The 16,870-nt window shown below is 55.2% G+C and overlaps 1 protein-coding gene across 6 annotated transcripts in view; it reads left to right on the top strand.

Annotated features, from left to right (window-relative positions):
* Nucleotides 1-16,870, top strand: part of ARAP1 (ArfGAP with RhoGAP domain, ankyrin repeat and PH domain 1) — a 61,395-nt gene that overhangs the window by 28,320 nt on the left and 16,205 nt on the right. For 5 of the 6 annotated variants that reach the window (XM_043480774.1, XM_043480773.1, XM_043480776.1 and 2 more), the window contains 12 exons: nt 6,317-6,486; nt 7,075-7,142; nt 7,699-7,829; nt 7,971-8,126; nt 8,649-8,718; nt 9,004-9,124; nt 9,549-9,751; nt 10,181-10,290; nt 12,651-12,850; nt 13,383-13,468; nt 14,666-14,848; nt 15,913-16,087. In XM_043480774.1, coding sequence (XP_043336709.1) covers nt 6,317-6,486; nt 7,075-7,142; nt 7,699-7,829; nt 7,971-8,126; nt 8,649-8,718; nt 9,004-9,124; nt 9,549-9,751; nt 10,181-10,290; nt 12,651-12,850; nt 13,383-13,468; nt 14,666-14,848; nt 15,913-16,087 — 1,673 coding nt within the window. The remainder of the gene's footprint in view (nt 1-6,316; nt 6,487-7,074; nt 7,143-7,698; nt 7,830-7,970; nt 8,127-8,648; nt 8,719-9,003; nt 9,125-9,548; nt 9,752-10,180; nt 10,291-12,650; nt 12,851-13,382; nt 13,469-14,665; nt 14,849-15,912; nt 16,088-16,870) is intronic. The other variant, XM_043480777.1, reaches the window with a different exon arrangement.

Here is a 16,870-nt window from a genome sequence, read left to right as displayed (position 1 = left end):
CTCAGGATGGCTGGAGTGTGAGTGGGGGATCAGTTCCAGGCCAGCCTGAAATATTCAGACTGCCCCGTCCTGCATCCTGGCCCATCTGCCTGTGGGGTGACTGAGAGCCAGGGGCCACCCTGGAGGAGGGGCCATGAAGCAGGTTCCTGGTTTAGCCTGTGGGGCCTGGACCTCCTGCAGGGTGGCCTTGTGGCCTCACCCAGCCAAGGTGAGAAAGTTGTGTTGATGACTTGTGACCATGGCTCTCTACTGGTTATCAGCAAGCTCGGAAGTAGATCAGAGGGAAACCTGAGGCTTAGAGGTGAAGTGACATGCTTTGTGACGACATAGACCGATGAGTGGTTCAGCTGGTTTGGAGGCCCAGGGCTGCCTGGCTGCCAAGCTCTGTCTCTTACCTACAGTGACCACATGTCTCATTTCGTCCAGGATAGGCCCACTTGCACCTGTGGCCTGACATAGTTATTAATAGTGATTCTTTTGGGACTTCCTGGTGGCCCAGTGGGTAAGATTCTGCACTTGTCCACAATGCAGGAGGCACGGGTTCGATCCCTAGTCAGGTAACTAAGATCCCACATGCTGCAAAAAAAAAAAGATGCCTCTTTTAACTCTTGGAAATGTTACCATTTATATGATTAATTACATGGTCACCCTATCCCTCTGTTCTTACCCATTTTGGCTTGGGACCCTCACATGTCCCCTAACCCATAGATACATAAGGTTGGCTGTGTGTATTTGCTGTAACCCAGTAAAACAAACCTTCTTAGGCTAAGGGCCCAGGCTGGGGTGGTCCCTGCCCTAGGGTGCCCAGCCTTGCTCTGGGCATAATGTGGAGAGCAGATGGGTCCATATGCCACTTGGATAGAGAAGAAAGGGGCTGAAGGAGCAGAGGGGCTAGGAATGAGGGGCAGGCTGAGAGCAGCTCTACGTGGGCATCTCGGAGGCTGCCCAGAGGAGGCCTATTGAGCCGTGTTCGGAGGTACAGACAGGCTTTCCACAAGCTGAGATGTAGGGAGCGGGCCCGGAGATTTAGGCAGGAAGAAGTGGTGTGAGCAGAGGCTTGGAGGCAGGGCTGCTGAGTCCATTCCCAGGCCTGGGACTGATCTTCCGGTCTTGTGGGGTCAGGGGTCAGTGGGAGCACCCCAGCTGGGCTTCAGCTGCAGATTGGAGCTGGGGCTGCTCTAAGGGGTGCAGGCACTGAGTGGTCAGGACTCAGCTGGTTTTCGGTCACTCTGTGGGCACTGCCCTGTCCCCTGGGATTTCCCACATCTGTGCCTTCCTGATACCACTTCTCCTTTCCTGGTCTTGGCCCTGACTCAGCATGGCCCTGGTCCCCCGTGGTAGGCAGGGAGGGGGGATCAGCCAGGAGGCTTCCTGGAAGAGATGTCTAGAATGAGATTGGGAGGCCCGTGGGGTCCCCTTGCTCCGCTTTCTTGGCACACAACCCTTTTCCTGCAGAGACTTTGCTGGGAAAGGAGCCCTTAGCATCTGTTCTTCTCTCCCTTATCACTATGGTAACAGGGCCATCAGAAATGTGATCACATTTCCTTTTGGATGGAACATCAACTCAGAGCTGTCTGGATCCTGAGTTGTAGCCAGTGTGAGGAGGCGGATCTCAGAGAAGCCCTGGGATCCCGGCTGTGGCCTCGTTTGCCCCTGGTGGTTGAGTTTGCAGCTGTGGTGCTTCCTGGGTATACATCCTAGCTGTGGGACCAAGAGCAAATTACTTCCGGCCTCTGTGTCTCCGTTTCCTCGTCTATAAAGTTGGGATAGCAAGAAGCTCTCCTTAGGGAACCCTTGTGATAAGTAAATGAATGAATCCACTTAAAGCTCCTGGGAAAAGATACATACACACATACTTAATAAGAATTAAGTAATCCAGGTCTTCATTTATTAATCCCTGCTGAGTGCTGGGCATACAGTAGTGAAGAAGGAGGGTATGGCACTTGTCTTAGGGAACCCACATGCTGGGGAGCCAGGCCTCAGGAAGGGCAGGTCCCTCACAGATGATCAGGATGGTGGTGGGGAAAGACTCGGGGCCTGAGATGAGAGGGCTGATGCTGCCTGGGTTCTGAGGATGCTCTGTTGCCATCACCTTTGCCTCAGTGCTGGCTGTCAGTCCTGGGGGGGACAGGGGACAGGCGGACACAGCCCTGCTTGGCATTGGAAGGGCAGAGGCTGTCCCCCCTGCTCTGAGCCCATCTGATTGGTCCTGATCCAACATCCTAGAGCTCTGCTCTCAGCTGATCGCAGGCCAGGCCTCCAAGGGCCCCTTCGTATTGGAGTCTGGGAAATTGTGTGTGATAGTCTGCTTTGGACTTTAGACTTGACCAGCTGGGAGAGGACACCACAGGTCATGCCCTCGAGCCTGCCTTTTATTTGCTTCCCTCTTGACCTTATTGGCCAACCTGTCCACCTACCTATCTACCCACCCGCCCATCCAACATACTCTTGTTGCTATCTCAGCCAGGCCCTGTACTAGGTGGGCTGTGGGGATAAAGAGTCAAGATCAAGGCTGCCCTTGCCCTAAAGAGATTCAGGGTGACCTTGGGGAGACAGCCTAGTACAGTGCTCATTGTAGGGGGAGTCTTCGTAGGTCCAGCTAAATTCCTACCCTAGGCCCACTTGGCATCAGATTCTCTGGGAAGCATAGAGAGAGGGAAGAGCTGGCCACGAGGACAGCACTGGGTCTTCCTCTGCTGGGGGTCCTGGCAGTCACTGCCGCCGTCCATACAGCTGTCTGGGAGCCATTCTCTGTGGTCCTCCAGGGGGCAGCTTGGGGGTGGGGGACGAGACTCACAGTGGACAAGTGTGGGAGCCACCCTGGCTTGGAGACCTCTTGCTCCAAGGAGCCAGTATGTCTTCTAACAGCCTCACAGGTGTGGTTTCAGGTCCCTTGCACAGGCTGTGCCCAGTAACAAGCCACCACACTCTGGGAAGCCCAGAACTCCAGCTTCTCCCCCAGGTCAAGAGGTCACTTACGGTTTCTCCCAGTCCAGGTGCAGTTCTGCACTCAAGCCACTCTTGCCAAAGGTAGTGTTGCCCGGGAGCGTGGCTGACATAACACCTTTATCAGGTTTCTAGGGAGAAAGAATTTTGTCCATTCTTTATCTATGGAGAGGAAGGAGATAGGCTTCAGGGTGATGTAGAAGTAGCCACCACGTGTCCTAAGAAGCATCCAGACTGTGGAGTCAGGGTGCAGGTCCGGCTTAGATGATAGCACAGTACCTGGCACAAAGGAGGGAGGTACTAAACATCAGGTTACTTGGAATAATTCACCTAAAAGCTCATCACAGAGGATAACATGGGCAGGGCCTAGGGGAGCAGGGAACGGTCAGGAAAGACTTTGAGAGAAGGGGCATTGAGTGAGAAGTTAAAGGATGAGTAGATCTTAGTGCAAAGAAATAGAGGAAAACAATACATTGGGAAAGACTAGAGATCTCTTCAAGAAAATTAGAGATACCAAGGGAACATTTCATGCAAAGATGGGCACAGTAAAGGACAGAAATGATATGGACCTAACAGAAGAAGAAGATATTAAGACGAGGTGGCAAGAATACACAGAAGAACTATACAAAAAAGGTCTTCATGACCCAGATAATGATGATGGTATAATCACTTACCTGCAGCCAGACATCCTGGAATGTCAAGTCAAGTGGGCCTTAGGAAGCATCACTACGAACAAAGCTAGTGGAGGTAATGGAATTCCAGTTGAGCTATTTCAAATCTTAAAAGATAATGCTGTGAAAGCTTTGCACTCAATATGCCAGCAAATTTGGAAAACTCAACAGTGGCCACAGGACTGGGACAGGTCAATTTTCATTCCAGTCCCAAAGAAAGGTAATGCTAAAGAATGCTCAAACTACTGCACAGTTTCACTCATCTCACTTGCTAGCAAAATTCTCCAAGCCAGGCTTCAACGGTACGTGAACTGTGAACTTCCCAGTGTTCAAGCTGGATTTAGAAAAGGCAGAGGAACCAAAGATCAAATTGCCAACATCCGATGGATCATCGAAAAAGCAAGAGAGTTCCAGAAAAACATCTATTTCTGCTTTGTTGACTATGCCAAAGCCTTTGACTGTGTGGATCACAACAAACTGTGGAAAATTCTTAAAGAGATGGGAAAACCAGACCACCTGACCTGCCTCCTGAGAAATCTGTATGCAAGTTAGGAAGCAACAGTTAGAACTGAACATTGAACAACAGACTGGTTCCAAATAGGGAAAGGAGTACATCAAGCTGTATGTTGTCACCCTGCTTATTTAAATTATATGCAGAATACATCATGAGAAACACTGGGCTGGATGAAGCATAAGCTGGAATCAAGACTGCCAGGAGAAATATGAATAACCTTAAGTATGCAGATGACACCACCCTTATGGCAGAAAGTGAAAAAGAACTAAACAGACTCTTGATGAAAGTGAAAGAGGAGAGTGAAAAAGGTGGCTTAAAACTCAACATTCAGAAAACGAAGATCATGGCATCTCGTCCCATCACTTCATGGCAAATAGATGGGGAAACAGTGACAGACTTTATTTTTTTGGGCTCCAAAATCACTGCAGATGGTGATTGCAGCCATGAAATTAAAAGACGCTTACTCCTTGGAAGAAAAGTTATGACCAACCTACATAGCATATTAAAAAAGCAGAGACATTACTTTGCCAACAAAGGTCCATCTAGTCAAGGCTATGGTTTTTCCAGTAGTCATGTATGGATGTGAGAGTTGGACTATAAAGAAAGCTGAGCACTGAAGAATTGACGCTTTTGAACTGTGGTGTTGGAGAAGACTCTTGAGAGTCCCTTGAAACTGCAAGGAGATCCAACCAGTCCATCCTAAAGGAGATCAGTCCTGAATATTCATTGGAAGGACTGATGTTGAAGCTGAAACTCCAGTACTTTGGCCACCTGATGCGAAGAAGTGACTCATTGGAAAAGACCCCAGTGCTGGGAAAGATTGAAGGCAGGAGGAGAAGGGGATGACAGAGGATGAGATGGTTAGATGGCATCACCAACTCAATGGACATGAGTTTGAGTAAACTCTGGGAGTTGGTGATGGATAGGGAGGCCTGGCATGCTGCAGTCCATGGGGTTTCAAGAGTTGGACATGACTGAGCGACTGAACTGAACTGAACTGAGATCTCTGATCAGAAACCAGGGAGCAAGGTATTCCTGGAGGAGGCAAGAGCAGGAGCCAAGGCCTGGCATCGTGTTCATGCCCAGCCCTTCCTTGCTTTCTCAGTGGTCACACACTGTCAGCCACTGCCAGGGACACCGAGCAGTGGAGAGGCTGAGATCGTCGGTGGGGAAAGTGGCCCACCGCTCTGGTGCTCCTTCTCGGCCCCTGCTGGACGCTGGCAAAGATGGCAGTTGGTGCCAGGCTTCCAGGGCTCAGGCACCTGATCTGGCTGGTGTGTGTGTTGGCCCATGACACGCCACCTCTTGGTTAATCCTTCAGCCACCCTGCCACAGTGGTTTGGTAGTCCTCAGTTCACCAAAGAAGAAACTGAGGCTCAGAAAGGCTAGGTGCTTGCCTCAGGGCACACAGGAACTGAGACTGAGGCAAGGCTCAAACCCATGTCTCTGATGCTGAAGCCCTTTGGAGACGCTCAGCCTGCAGGGAGCAGTGTGACCTGTGCTGAAACAGACAGACAGACAGGAGCCTAGTGGCTGTGGGAGCCCAGGCCTTGGAGTCTGGATCCTGGGGCAGGGGTAGCAGAGATGAGAAGCAGGGAGTGTGGTGGGTTCAGATGAGTTTGAGGGGTCTGAGGGCACCCAGAGGATGGTGAATATCCAAGACAAGAAAGAATGTGGTCATGAACTAGAGATGATGTGTTGCCTCAGGACTTGGTTTCTGAGGCTCTGGTCTGTGCCCTTAGCCTCGATGCCCATTTCAGTCTTGTCTCGTCCATTCTCAAACGCCGCCTTATTCTTAAAAGCTCAGGTCTAGCCTTTCCTGATTCCCTAGGCTGGGAAGCAAACTACCTCCCCGCTTCTTCTGGTCTTCAGCCCTGTTTTAGAGTGGAGACCCAGTGGGTACGTGTGGCTAAAGGTTAGCACTTTGGGGCCAGTTGATCCTGCCCAGCAGTGCAGGGCTAGCTCATGAAGCCAAGGAAGGCACCTGCTTTGGGGAGCTTGGAGGGTTTGGGCAGGGGAGTGAGGCAGGGCGGGCTTCTCTCTGAGTGTGTGGAATGAATGAGTTGTGCTGCAGCCCAGGGGAGCTGGGGGCTCGATGAGTTTGAGTCCTGGCCCTGTTGCAGTGTTGCTGACTCGGTGACTCAACCACACTGAGCTTGATGCCCAGCTTTTGGTCTGTTCCCAGCCTTCCCTCCAAGGAAGAGGAGCTACTGTCACCACCATCACCGTCCCCTCCCGAACCGGAGCCTGCGGAGTCCCCGGCCACTTTCCCCAGGGGGCCTCCTCAGCCCCCGTCTGCACCTTGCAGCCCCCCAGAGATCCCTCCGAAGCCTGCCCGCTTGCCCCCGGAGTTTGGTGAGTGCTGTAGTGCAGCATGGGACTCGGGGCGGGCCTGGGCTCAGGGCTGAAGAGTCTATAAGGATACAAGGATCGCGCTCCCCTTTGTCTTGGGCCCTGCCACTGCCCCGCTGTGTGGCCCTGGACAGGTGAGCATCCTTCCCTTCAGCCTCTGAACGGAGACAGCACCTAGCTCTCCGGCCGACTGACTGTTAGGTGGGGACAGATGGCAGACTTCTTGAGTTACTCATGGTTTAAAGTCTAGGACTGTTTTCCATGGTCATGGGCAGTTTGCTTTTCCTTGGCTTGTCCACTTTTCTTGAGTCTCGATTCTTGTTTTTTGGGGGATTTTTTAGCCTTTTTAGGGGAATCCCTGCCCTGACCTCCAAGCTTGCTGCCTAGTTAGACCTCCATGTGGCGGCCTGGCCTCTCCTTCGGCTACCCCCTAAGGCTGTCCTGTGAAGCCTTGAGAGTATAAATAGCACTTCCTGTCCCTTGTGCCTTTTTTTGAAAGCCAGGCCAGAGTGGGGGCAGGGGTCACTCATGGGCTGGGGGAGGCCTGGTTTTTTTTGCCTCTGAGTCTCTCCCACCCGTCTACCTCCCCAGATGACTCTGACTACGATGAGGTCCCAGAGGAGGGGCCAAGGGCCCCAGCTGCCGTGATGACCAAGAAGGTAGGGCAGGCGGTGGTTAGGGTTTGGGCTGTCTGCCTGTCAGCATGGAGGGTGGGCCACCCGCTGCCTTTCAGACCCTGGGGACTACCCGATAGAGAGTGGGTCGCCGACTCCCTGGAGAGTTCCCTTCCTCTTCTCTGTCCAGCTGTGCAAGGGTCTGGGGCCTCTGGTTTGTGGCTCCAGATCTAGTCTTAAGCTGCCTCTTGGATGGCTGTGTGACCCCCTCTCTCCCTCTGTTTTGGGGTGTCTGTCCCTGTGTCTGTCTGTCTCACTTTCTGTGTCCCTGTCTTTCTTGAGTGTTTTAACCTTCCATCCATATCTTTATCTCTTTATCTTTTCTGTCTTTGTCTCAGACCTGGGCCCCTGCCTGCACTGGTTTTCTCTGTCTGTGTGACCCCATCTCCCTGGGTCCCTGGGTAGTCTGCCGGGGGTTGGGGAGGAGAGGTGGGTGAGGAAACAGAAGTGCCGAGTTGTGTGGGCACTGGGCCTGGACAGAGTTAGTGGTGTGATCTCGGGCTTGAAGGAGAGCATGACACTGAGTGGGTCTGGGGGGCAGGAGGAGCCCCCAGCGAGTCAAGTCCCACGGGCCGTGCGTGTGGCCAGTCTGCTGAGTGAGGGGGAGGACCTGTCTGGAGATGACCAAGGGGATGAAGATGAAGATGACTATGCCTACGAGCGTGTCCCCAAGTAAGTGTCCACTCCTTTCGGGTGGTTCTCCCAACCCACCACCCTCCTTCCCCACGCCCAGCCCGTTCTCTCCATCTCCTCGGCCCCAGCCCTGTGGGAGTCCCCACTCTGGCCCCCTCATCCCCTCTCTTCTCCCCCCAGTGGTGACTGGCACACCAGCAGCCTGAGCGCATCTTTGCCCAGCAGCCTCCTGACCCCTGAGCTTCCCCCGCACCCCATGGACGGGCTGCCCGTGGGCCCCACCCCGCCCCCACTGATCATCAAGGCTGGCTGGCTGGACAAGAACCCCCCGCAGGGGTGAGTGAGGCTTGTTGGGTTGTGCTGGTCCTCTGCATGGGATGGTCTTAGTCTAGTATATTTGGTATCACGAATCGGACAACCAGAAGGGACAAGGTTATTTGAGCAGGTCTCCCTCTAGGTAGACTGTAACTGCCTATCATCCCCACCAGATTTATGTATTATTACCCTTAAAACTGGGAAGTCCTTTTCCTGGTGGTCCAGTGGGCAAAACTGCACTCCCAAAGCATGGGGGACGGGTTTGATCCATGGTCAGGGAACTAAGAATCCCCCAGGCTGCATGGCATGGCCAAAAATAAAACAAGAAAAACCCCGGGAAGTCCTACTTTGATTCTGATTTCATTCACTCTTGCTGTAGATAAAGTCCATTTTCTTCTCCATGACCATTTGGGATCCTTCCCGCTTTGGATCTGGCTGTTCCTAACTTTGTATGTGACTGCCAGAAGGGGCTAGGGTGATCCTGGAACTGCTTCCTAATTCCCAGTCCTTTGCTCTGTTGTTGCTCTGCGTCTCCCTCTCCAGATCTTACATCTATCAGAAGCGATGGGTGAGACTGGATGCCAGTCACCTGCGGTACTTCGACAGTAACAAGGTGAGGCCTGTTAGTCCCTGACATGGCCCTGCTCCAGCCTGAACCCTGACACTGGACCCAGGCAGAGTCCCTGCCTAGATGAGTCCTCACCAGAGCTCTTTGGACTGTGTCCTCCTGGCCCACTGACCAGCCATGGCCTTGGCCCAGGTTGGCATAGGGACTGTCACTGACCACCTGTGGGAGATGGGGCTGCCACCTTCATTTCAGCAGAAGTTGAGGGGATCACAGAGGGGCTGGGCCTCTGTGGTCCTCACCCCCACATTCTGGCTCCTCCCTCCTCCCTAGGATGCCTACTCAAAGCGCTTTGTCCCTGTGGCCTGCATCTCCCGAGTGGCTGCTATTGGGGACCAAAAGTTCGAAGTGATCACGAACAACCGGACCTTTGCCTTCCGGGCAGAGAGTGATGGTATGGAGTGGGGTGGAGAGAAGGCTGGCAGTTCGGCCTGAGAAGTTGGGGAGGAGAACCAGGGAACATCTGCTCCCCCCATATCAGACCCAGCGAGGAGTCAGCCCTCTGTGAAGTGGGGGAGGGGAGGTCCCCTCTGACCAGCTTTGTGCTTGAGACACCACTGAGAGTCTTCAGCACCACACATCCCCATTTCAGGGGATACAGGCTCGGAGAGGCCATGTGCCTTGCCCACCCTAAGTGGCACAGCTGGGATCAGAGCCTGAGCTGGTCCACATCAGAGAACTTGGAGGTGGACAGAGACAGGAGGGCTAGTCCGGGTGGGCTTTCTGGCAGTGGTGTTGCCTGAGGAGCCTGGAGTGGGGAACCCTGAGGGAATCCCTGCCCGGCTGAGCTTGGGCTTCCCCTTGCCCTTTGCCTGCAGCGGAGCGGAAGGAGTGGATGCAGGCCCTGCAGCAGGCAGTGGCTGAGCAGCGTGCCCGGGCCCGCATGTCTAGCGCTTACCCATTGGGTGTTCAAGGCTCAGAGCCCCATGACCATGCTGGCAGCCTGGAGCTTCGTGGCTTCAAGAATAAACTCTATGTGGCCGTGGTCGGGGACAAAGTTCAGCTTTACAAGAATCTGGAGGTGTGACTAGTCTGCCAGGTTGCTGACCCTCTCCCTTGTTCCCTGCCCACCAAGTGCCTTAGTCCCGCCTTTCACCCACCTGGTCCCTCAGCCCCACCTACTTGGTCCTCAGCCTTCCCCTTTCCCTCTTCTCTTGACTCAGCCCTTTGCCTGCTGCCTTGTTCTGCCACTCGTTCTGACCCCTTCTCCTGCCTGGTCCCTGAGCGTTACCCTCCCATCACCACCCTGGCTCTTGCACCCCGTACTTATTGCAACGTGGCCTCTGATCAAGGTCCGTTTACCGATGCCCAGGTTCCTGAACCCTCCCTTACCTCCTTCCTGGGCGCTTTCTAGTCCCTGAAGTCCCACTTCCCCTTCCTCTCTGCCCCCTCCCTGGGTCTTGTGCCCCACCCCCCAGCCTTGCCCTCACCCCTTCCCACCTACTACCAGGAGTACCATCTGGGCATCGGCATCACCTTCATTGACATGAGCGTGGGCAACGTGAAGGAAGCGGCCGACCGGCGCAGCTTCGACCTTACCACCCCCTACCGCATCTTCAGGTGAGCCTCCCGCCCCTTGCTCACCTGCATCTTCACTCCCTGATTGTATTTTCTTCTTGCATATGAAGGAAGCCACCCCTGCTTCTAGGTTCCTTTGCTCCCCTCTCTTCCCAGCCCTGCCCACCCTGCTGGGCCTTGCCCTTCACTTGCTAACCTGCTCTGATCCCTTCCAAGTAGTCTCACACCCGTCCCTCTGTCCGTCACTGTCTGCCCTTCCCTGCCACGCTGCTCCCATATGGACTTTCTGCACCGCACACTCACCCTGCTGTCCCCTACAGCCTGCCCTGCCCCCCTCACAGGCGCTTGCCTGTCACTGATAGTTGCTTGAGATCAGGGCTGCTCCTCACGCTCTGTCTCGTGCCCATCCTGTGAGCTCCTCCCTGAGCCTCCAGGATGCTACCAGCATGGTTTCCTCTGACCTCAGCTGTCCATCAGTGATCTGTCTCTGTCCTCCCAGACAGAATTGCCCACTCACAGACCTTCAGTCACCTCCTCTGAGGCTCTGTGCCATGCCTGGATTCAAATCCTTTGTATCAGTCAGCTCAGCTGCTGTGACAGAATACCACAGACCCCAGATCTTAAACAACAGGTTTATTTTCTCACAGTCTGGAGGCTGGAAGTCCAAGGTCAAGATGCTGTCAGGGTTAGTTTCTGGTGAGGCCGCTCTTCTGGCTTGTAGGTGGCTTCCTCCTCCTCCTCCCTGGGTCCTCACAGGCCTTTCCTCTGTGCACGTGGAGAGAGGGATGTCTGGTGTTCCTTCCTTTCTTTATAAAGAAACCAGTCTTGTCGGGTCAGAGCCCTGCTCTTACAACATTGTTTAACCTTAATTACCTCCCTTAGTGGCCCTGTTTCCAGATGCAGTCACACTGGGGTTTGAGGTTTCAACCTCCAAACTTCAGGGGGACACAATCAGTGTAACATCTGGGCCCATTACTGGGTCACTATGTGACCTGGGCAAATCATGTGACCACTCTGTGCCTCAGTTTCCTTCTCTGCGAGCAGGATCACGGCCGTCTCTGTAAAGCCATTATCTGTCACAGCATCACCATCCCTCCATCGTTGTCTTTTTTGCCCTTAGTCAGATCTGCTCTTCCTCCAGTGGCTCTTTCTCCTGAGCTCTAGACCTGCATGTCTAATAGTTCTGTGGACATTCCCCGCTTAGTCCCTCCTCAACTCACTGCTCCTCCCTGGCCCCCATCTCCACCCACGGGGACCCCGCCTCTCCTGCTCACCACTGGGCAGACCTGTCACTACCCCTCTCTTCCCTCCGTCACGTTTCACCTCCGTCTGGCCCCTCTCCTGCAGGCCCTAGGCCTGTGGGCCCTCTGACCTGGCTCCTGCTTCCTCACCCTTTGGCTGTCTATCTGTGACCACCAGAGGGTTCTTTTTCTTTTTTGAAAGCCAAGTTTGTGTTTGTTCATTTCTTATATTCGTAGTCATCTTTGGTTGACATCTGTGGCCAGAGATTCTTTGCCATCCTCCTTCGTGACTAGTGGATACTTTCTCTGGAGTTTTCCTTCCCTGTCAGTTTTACAGAGCCTTGCCCATTTCCGTAGTTCCTTGTTGTCATGAACTTTAATTCGGTTGATTTGGTGTTCAGCACCAAGGGCCTCCACCAGCCTGACACACATGGGCTTACACAGTCAGATATAAGCACACAGGTGAGATGGGCTTAGCACTTGGCTAAAGCCTTGGCATTTCGCAGATTCAGTACACTAGGACTTAATGGATGAGGGTGATCTTCACACCTCTCATGATGACATGTTGACATCTATTCCATCTCCAGCAGCAGTACCTGTCTTGGCCATGGCAGTGGGTTACGGGTGAGCTGAATCTTGAGTGCACACGTGAGACTTGGTGGCAGTAGGGAAGAAGCCAGAGGGAAAAGATCTCTCTACCCCCTGAAACCTGCTGCTTCTCTGTTGTCCTCTGGGTGCACTTTGAACTCCTCTGCATGGCACAGGTTTGCCCTCTCTGTCTTTCAGCTTCTTTTCTGCCAGTACACCCACTCTGTCTGTGGGCCCTGGAATGCCCTGTGTACCTTCATGTCCCTTTGCATGTGCTGTTCCCTCTGTCTTGAACACTTTTCCACCTCTTCACCTCACCACCCTTCTCATCTGTCAAGTCTTAGGCACCATTTCTTCCCAGCATCATTTTCTACTCCTTGGGTGAGGCCGAGGTTGGGGTGTCCTTGTTGCTGTCCATGCCCATCCTCCCCAGGGGCCCTGGGCACCCCCCTCTTCTGACTATCAGGTCTCAATGCATTGTTACCCCCACTTCGTGCTGTGCCCCCTCAGGCTGCCCCCAATCTCGCTGAGCCCTTTCCCAACCAGTCCCCCACCCCACTCCTGTGTCCCCAGCTTCTCAGCTGAATCGGAGCTGGAGAAGGAGCAGTGGCTGGAGGCCATGCAGGGAGCCATCGCTGAGGCCCTGTCCACCTCGGAGGTGGCCGAGCGCATCTGGGCCATGGCCCCCAACAGGTTCTGTGCTGACTGCGGGGCTGCCCAGCCTGACTGGGCCTCCATCAACCTCTGTGTCGTCATCTGCAAGCGTTGTGCAGGTGTGTAGCAGGCAGGGTGCCAGGCCAGAGCAAGACAGGGCTGGGGTGTCCAGAAGTCAGGTGGTCTGTCTGGCTGGAGGGGCTGGAGCGAAGGCAGTGTCAGAGAGCATCGTTGATGAAGCGGAGCCTGTGTGTCAAGCCTTTCCCACCATGATTAACCTGCATGGCAGGGATTCAACTTCTCACATACCATGGGGACTCTGAGGCACAGAAAGGGGAAAGGGCTTCTTCAGGGTCCCCTGGCAAGTGAGTCTGGATTTGAGCCCAGGCCTATTGGAATCCTGCACCCTGGTCACATCAGAGGAGCAGAAGTAGGCTAGGTCAGGCAGGGTTTTGCAAGCAGAGGCAGGACCTAGTGTTTTCATCCACAGGAGGATGGAACTGTGTGGGAACCGCAGGCCTAGCCCTGGGGTCCTGCCCAAGGCCTCTCCCTGACGGCCCCCATGGGCCCTGGGGTGTGGTGGGGGGAGGTGGCTGCTCCTGTAAAGGAGAGGGCCCCCCGATGACCATGTCTCTGGCCTTCTGTCTGCAGGGGAGCACCGTGGCCTGGGTGCTGGTGTCTCCAAGGTGCGGAGCCTGAAAATGGACAGGAAGGTGTGGACAGAAACACTTATCGAGGTGGGGAGCCAGCTGTGTTTCGGGTCTGTCCGCTTTGGCTGCTGCCTGGGTCTCCCACCCCTTTTCCCCCACCTCACTGGCTCCAATGCCCTGGAGCTAGAGAGACCTTCGGGATCAACGAGTGGTTGGGGTTTGGAGCAAATTGATTTTTGGCAAAGTTAGCAAACTGGCTGGTGAGCTAAGAATGTTTTTACAATTTTAAAGGTTGCTAAAAAAGAAGAAGAAGAAAATGATGTCACAGAGACTATCCTGCAAAGACTAAAATATTTACTTCATTTTATCTCGACTCACATGTGCCAGTGGGTCTGAGTGTGTCCTTTTGGGGGATACTCACGCATGTACATTTGTGCCTGTGTGCTTGGGGTTGCCAGGTACTGATATGTGTGATAGTCACAGGGGAAGACCTGCAACAGGAGGCTGGACCAGGGCCCGACACACACCACCTTTCTTACTGCCCCAGCCAAGCTGCAGACTCCAGAGCAGTTTAGGTGTCATATCCCCTGTGACTTAGGGTTAGAACCCCAGTTTACAGAGGATATTGAGGCGCAGGGAGAGAAAATGACTTTCCTGGAGTCACAGTGTGAGTCATTGGTGGCTGGGACTGTTTCTGCTTTGTTCTCTGCTCTGACTCCAGCACCCCACACAGCACCTGGCAAGCAGGCAAACTGGGGGGCCCAGGAAATAGCTGTGCCACAAGTGATCAGCACAGTGAAAGAATGCATACCCTAGTACCCTGAATGCCAGAGCCCTGCGAAAGTCTCCCCTCACCCCTCTTCCTCTGAGCCCGGAGAGGAATGTCAGGGACAGGAGATGTTTCTGTAATCCCTGTCCACCCAGTTGGCTGACAGGCTAGGCCCCCGCCAGCTGTGATAGTCTTAGGAATGCAGAGTTCCAGATGTGGGACTAGGTGGGGAGATAGCAAGGCACCTCACCAGGCACCCAACCTGGGCCCAGACTGTTAGACTGTCTGCTTCTGGTCCGGTAACTGAGCTGGGGGACTGGGCTCAGGCCCAGCGTTAGTGAGGGAGCACGCAGGGCCACCAGCGGGCCAGGCTGTCCCCTCAGCTTCCCTGATGGGAGAGTGGGCGGATGGCCTGGCTCTTCCAGCCTCTCACTTAACAACCTCAAAACCAAGGCTTTGCTGGGCATGGGCCCCAGCTGTAGGCTGCCCTTCTGACCTCTTTCCTGCACCCACAGCTCTTCTTACAGCTGGGCAATGCTGCCGGGAACCACTTCTGGGCAGCCAACGTGCCCCCCAGCGAGGCCCTGCAGCCCAACAGCAGCCCCAGTGCCCGGCGGTGCCACCTAGAAGCCAAATACCGCGAGGGCAAGTACCGCCGCTACCACCCACTCTTTGGCAACCAGGAGGAGCTGGACAAGGTCAGGGCACTGGGCCTGTGAGGCCCCCTGAAACCACCCCCGTTAGTCATGGCCCCATCATTCCTCACTCTGTCTCAGCCAAGCTTTCCCACTAGCTCACAGTGAGGAGCGGTCCTGTAGGGAAACTGACACCCAGACGGCAGAAGGACACTGCCTAAGCCACAGGGACAGTTGGGACAAAGTAAGGAGGAGCCAGGCCTGACCCTTGGGCCAAGGCCACGTCCCCAGCATCTGTCTGCCTCCCTCCCCACCAATTCCTCTGTCTCCGCACCCCATCCTGCTCCTTCTGAATCCTGCCAAAAGGAGTGAACTTGATGGGGATGCTATTTCCTGTCAGGCTCATGAAAAACAGCTGGCTGCTTCGACCCGCCCCCCCATCCACACCCCACTCAAGATGAGGCCCCTCATGGGCCCCCAAGCCTCGGCAGACCGGGAGCCAAGCCCTGTCCCTGGTCTGGCTTGGCCTGAGTGGGAGGTAACTGCCTCTGAAGCAGGGGGTGGTGCCACTTGTGACCTCTGGTCAACCTTCAGCCCTTCCCCCAAGTAGCCCCACCCAGTCAGGCTCAGTCCAGCTAGAAGCCCAGTGGGAGCCAGGCCTCCACCTCCCAGGAACCCAGGCGTCCAGCCCCCAGCCCAGCCCAGTCTAGCCGCCAGCCAGGAGGGGCGGCAACTCCCATTGGTTGGGAGGGATGGGCAGGCGGTGAGGAATTCAAATGTGGGAGGAATGAGCTACAAAGCACCCCCCCTCTGCCCTTCCTCAAGGCAGAGGGAGCTTGAGATCCTCTAGAGAACAGGCCTGGTGGCTGACGGTCCCAGGGGGCTGTCAGCAGGGTGAGGCCTGGATGGTTAGGACCCTTAAGGGGATGCCCCTCCCCGCTCACTCCCTTTGGCCTTTCTTTTTCTCCTCTTGTCTGTCTTCCTCCCTTGTTTCTCTTTCACTCTGAGGGTGGGCCCTTGACCTGGGTGCCTCCTTCCTCTTCCTCCCTCTCGCCCCTGCATGGGTCACTGACCCACTGGCCCCGCACTCCGGCTCGGCCTGAGCCTCCCCGCTCCCCTCCTTCCAGGCCCTGTGTGCCGCAGTCACCACCTCAGACCTGGCTGAGACCCAGGCGCTCCTGGGCTGTGGGGCTGGGGTCAACTGCTTCTCAGGGGACCCCGAGGCCCCCACGCCTCTGGCTCTTGCCGAGCAGGCGGGACAGACGCTGCAGATGGAATTCCTTCGGAACAACCGGACCACAGGTGAGGGGGACTGTTCCCCTAAAGGGATGGCACCTCCCTGCTGCCAGGGTCAGGCCCTTGGGAGGGGATGGATGCTGGTTGTTGGGTGCCAGTGGAGGGGTATCACCCTGTGAGGTCTGGTTCATATACCACTTGAGCTGTCGTTGCAGCTTTGCCAGGGGCCCTGGTGTGACATTGTGTGTGTGACGTTTACATGACTTTTGGGCATTTGTGCCTCTGGCTTCCCCTTCATACACGTGTCCCTTGGTGTCTTTGTGTCTGCATCTCTCTGTGTGTTTGTGGGTCCCTCCCTGGCCCACAGTGTGGGACCTCCAGGCAGTGTCCATGAGCCTGGATCTGTGTGTCTCTGAGCTGCTGTGGCTCTGCTTCCTTGCACCTGGGGGTGTCGAGGGCCTCGGGGCTTTTGTGTGTGTGTGTGTGTGTGTGTGTGTGCGCGCGCGCGTGCGCAGAGCGTGTCTGTGTTGCTGTGTATGTGGGGGGGGCGGTGGTGTGCTGCATTTCCTGTGTGCGGAGGGACTCACCCGGGCAGCCCTGTCTGCTGCTCTCTGGGTGGGGCTCTGTTGCAGTTGGGTTGGGTCCCATTTGGCTCCCACTCTCAGGGTAGCTGAGAAGGGGGTGGTGGGGGTGAAGTTGCTGGTCATGGCCCAGTACTAGCCTCTAGGGCTACATTGCAGGACCAAGGGTGGAGCCCGGCGGCCAGGACTCTGGGCTCAGGGCCGTGGGTGGGTGGGGCGCGATGGGCTGGAGGGAGCCCAGGTGTCCGGGAAGGCACAGGAGACCACC

Source organism: Cervus canadensis, chromosome 11, assembly GCF_019320065.1.
Source record: "Cervus canadensis isolate Bull #8, Minnesota chromosome 11, ASM1932006v1, whole genome shotgun sequence".
NCBI classification, from domain to species: domain Eukaryota; kingdom Metazoa; phylum Chordata; class Mammalia; order Artiodactyla; family Cervidae; genus Cervus; species Cervus canadensis.
Note: the sequence above shows the minus strand (reverse complement) of the source record. Positions and strands in the feature narration are given on the sequence as shown.